Source organism: Trypanosoma equiperdum (assembly GCF_001457755.1).
Source record: "Trypanosoma equiperdum strain OVI genome assembly, contig: ctg_886, whole genome shotgun sequence".
NCBI lineage: Eukaryota > Euglenozoa > Kinetoplastea > Trypanosomatida > Trypanosomatidae > Trypanosoma > Trypanosoma equiperdum.
Genome location: NW_027124849.1, coordinates 3196 through 3934, shown reverse-complemented (window position 1 = coordinate 3934; position 739 = coordinate 3196). Strand labels below are relative to the sequence as shown.

The window sequence follows — 739 nt, the reverse complement described above, 5'->3', positions numbered from 1 at the left end:
GAAATGCAAAGGGAAACTAGAACCCGAATGCAACAAGGCCCCTGAATGCAAATGGGAGAATTATTATTGAAAGGACTACAGGTTTCTAGTAAAAATAAGAAATTTTCTCTTTTTTCTGCAGCTTTTGTGAGTATGGTAGCATTTTAAGGATTATAAGAAATTTTGCTTATTTTTATGAAAATTTTTAAAATTTTAATTTTTGAGAGAATTTTACATATTTTAACACCTTTTTGTAAAAATGTATAAATTTTTAAGAAACGAAAAAAATATATATAATATGTATTTTTCGAATCTAAGTAAAATGTAAATGATATGATATGAGTATAAAGTAATATTGTGATAGGGTATTACAAATGGGTGGTATTAAAATTTTGTTTATTTTGTTTATTATATGAAATTAAAAGAAATGTGGAGTAGTTTATGATAATGATAGAAGAGTGTTGCGAGTGTGTGTATACTAATATAATAAGACTTATTTGATGCCTAACTAGACTGCCGAAATAAAAGCACTTAATAGTAGAAAAGGGAAAAAAGAGTGAGTTAGTGAGTATTAGAGTGTCAGATGAAATATGTGAAGTTTATACACAAGCGTTAAGATGGGAATGATCATACAGGATATGATGGAGGCGGAGATCAGTTGGAACAGAGTTCCGTTTAGAGTCAAAATGTATTCGTTTGAAATAACACAAGGAAGAAACAAATGGAGAAGATGGCAATGTACATAATTTCTATTATGCTG

General features: G+C 28.6%; 1 pseudogene across 1 annotated transcript in view; it reads left to right on the top strand.

The window, feature by feature from the left end:
• The window catches only part of TEOVI_000426400:pseudogene, a 1588-nt pseudogene extending 1494 nt beyond the window's left edge, over positions 1–94 (top strand). The window contains exon 4 of the mRNA in view: positions 1–94. This exon is cut by the window's left edge and continues 11 nt beyond it. Within this exon, the coding sequence occupies positions 1–94 (94 nt within the window).
• The last annotated feature ends 645 nt before the right edge of the window (positions 95–739 follow it).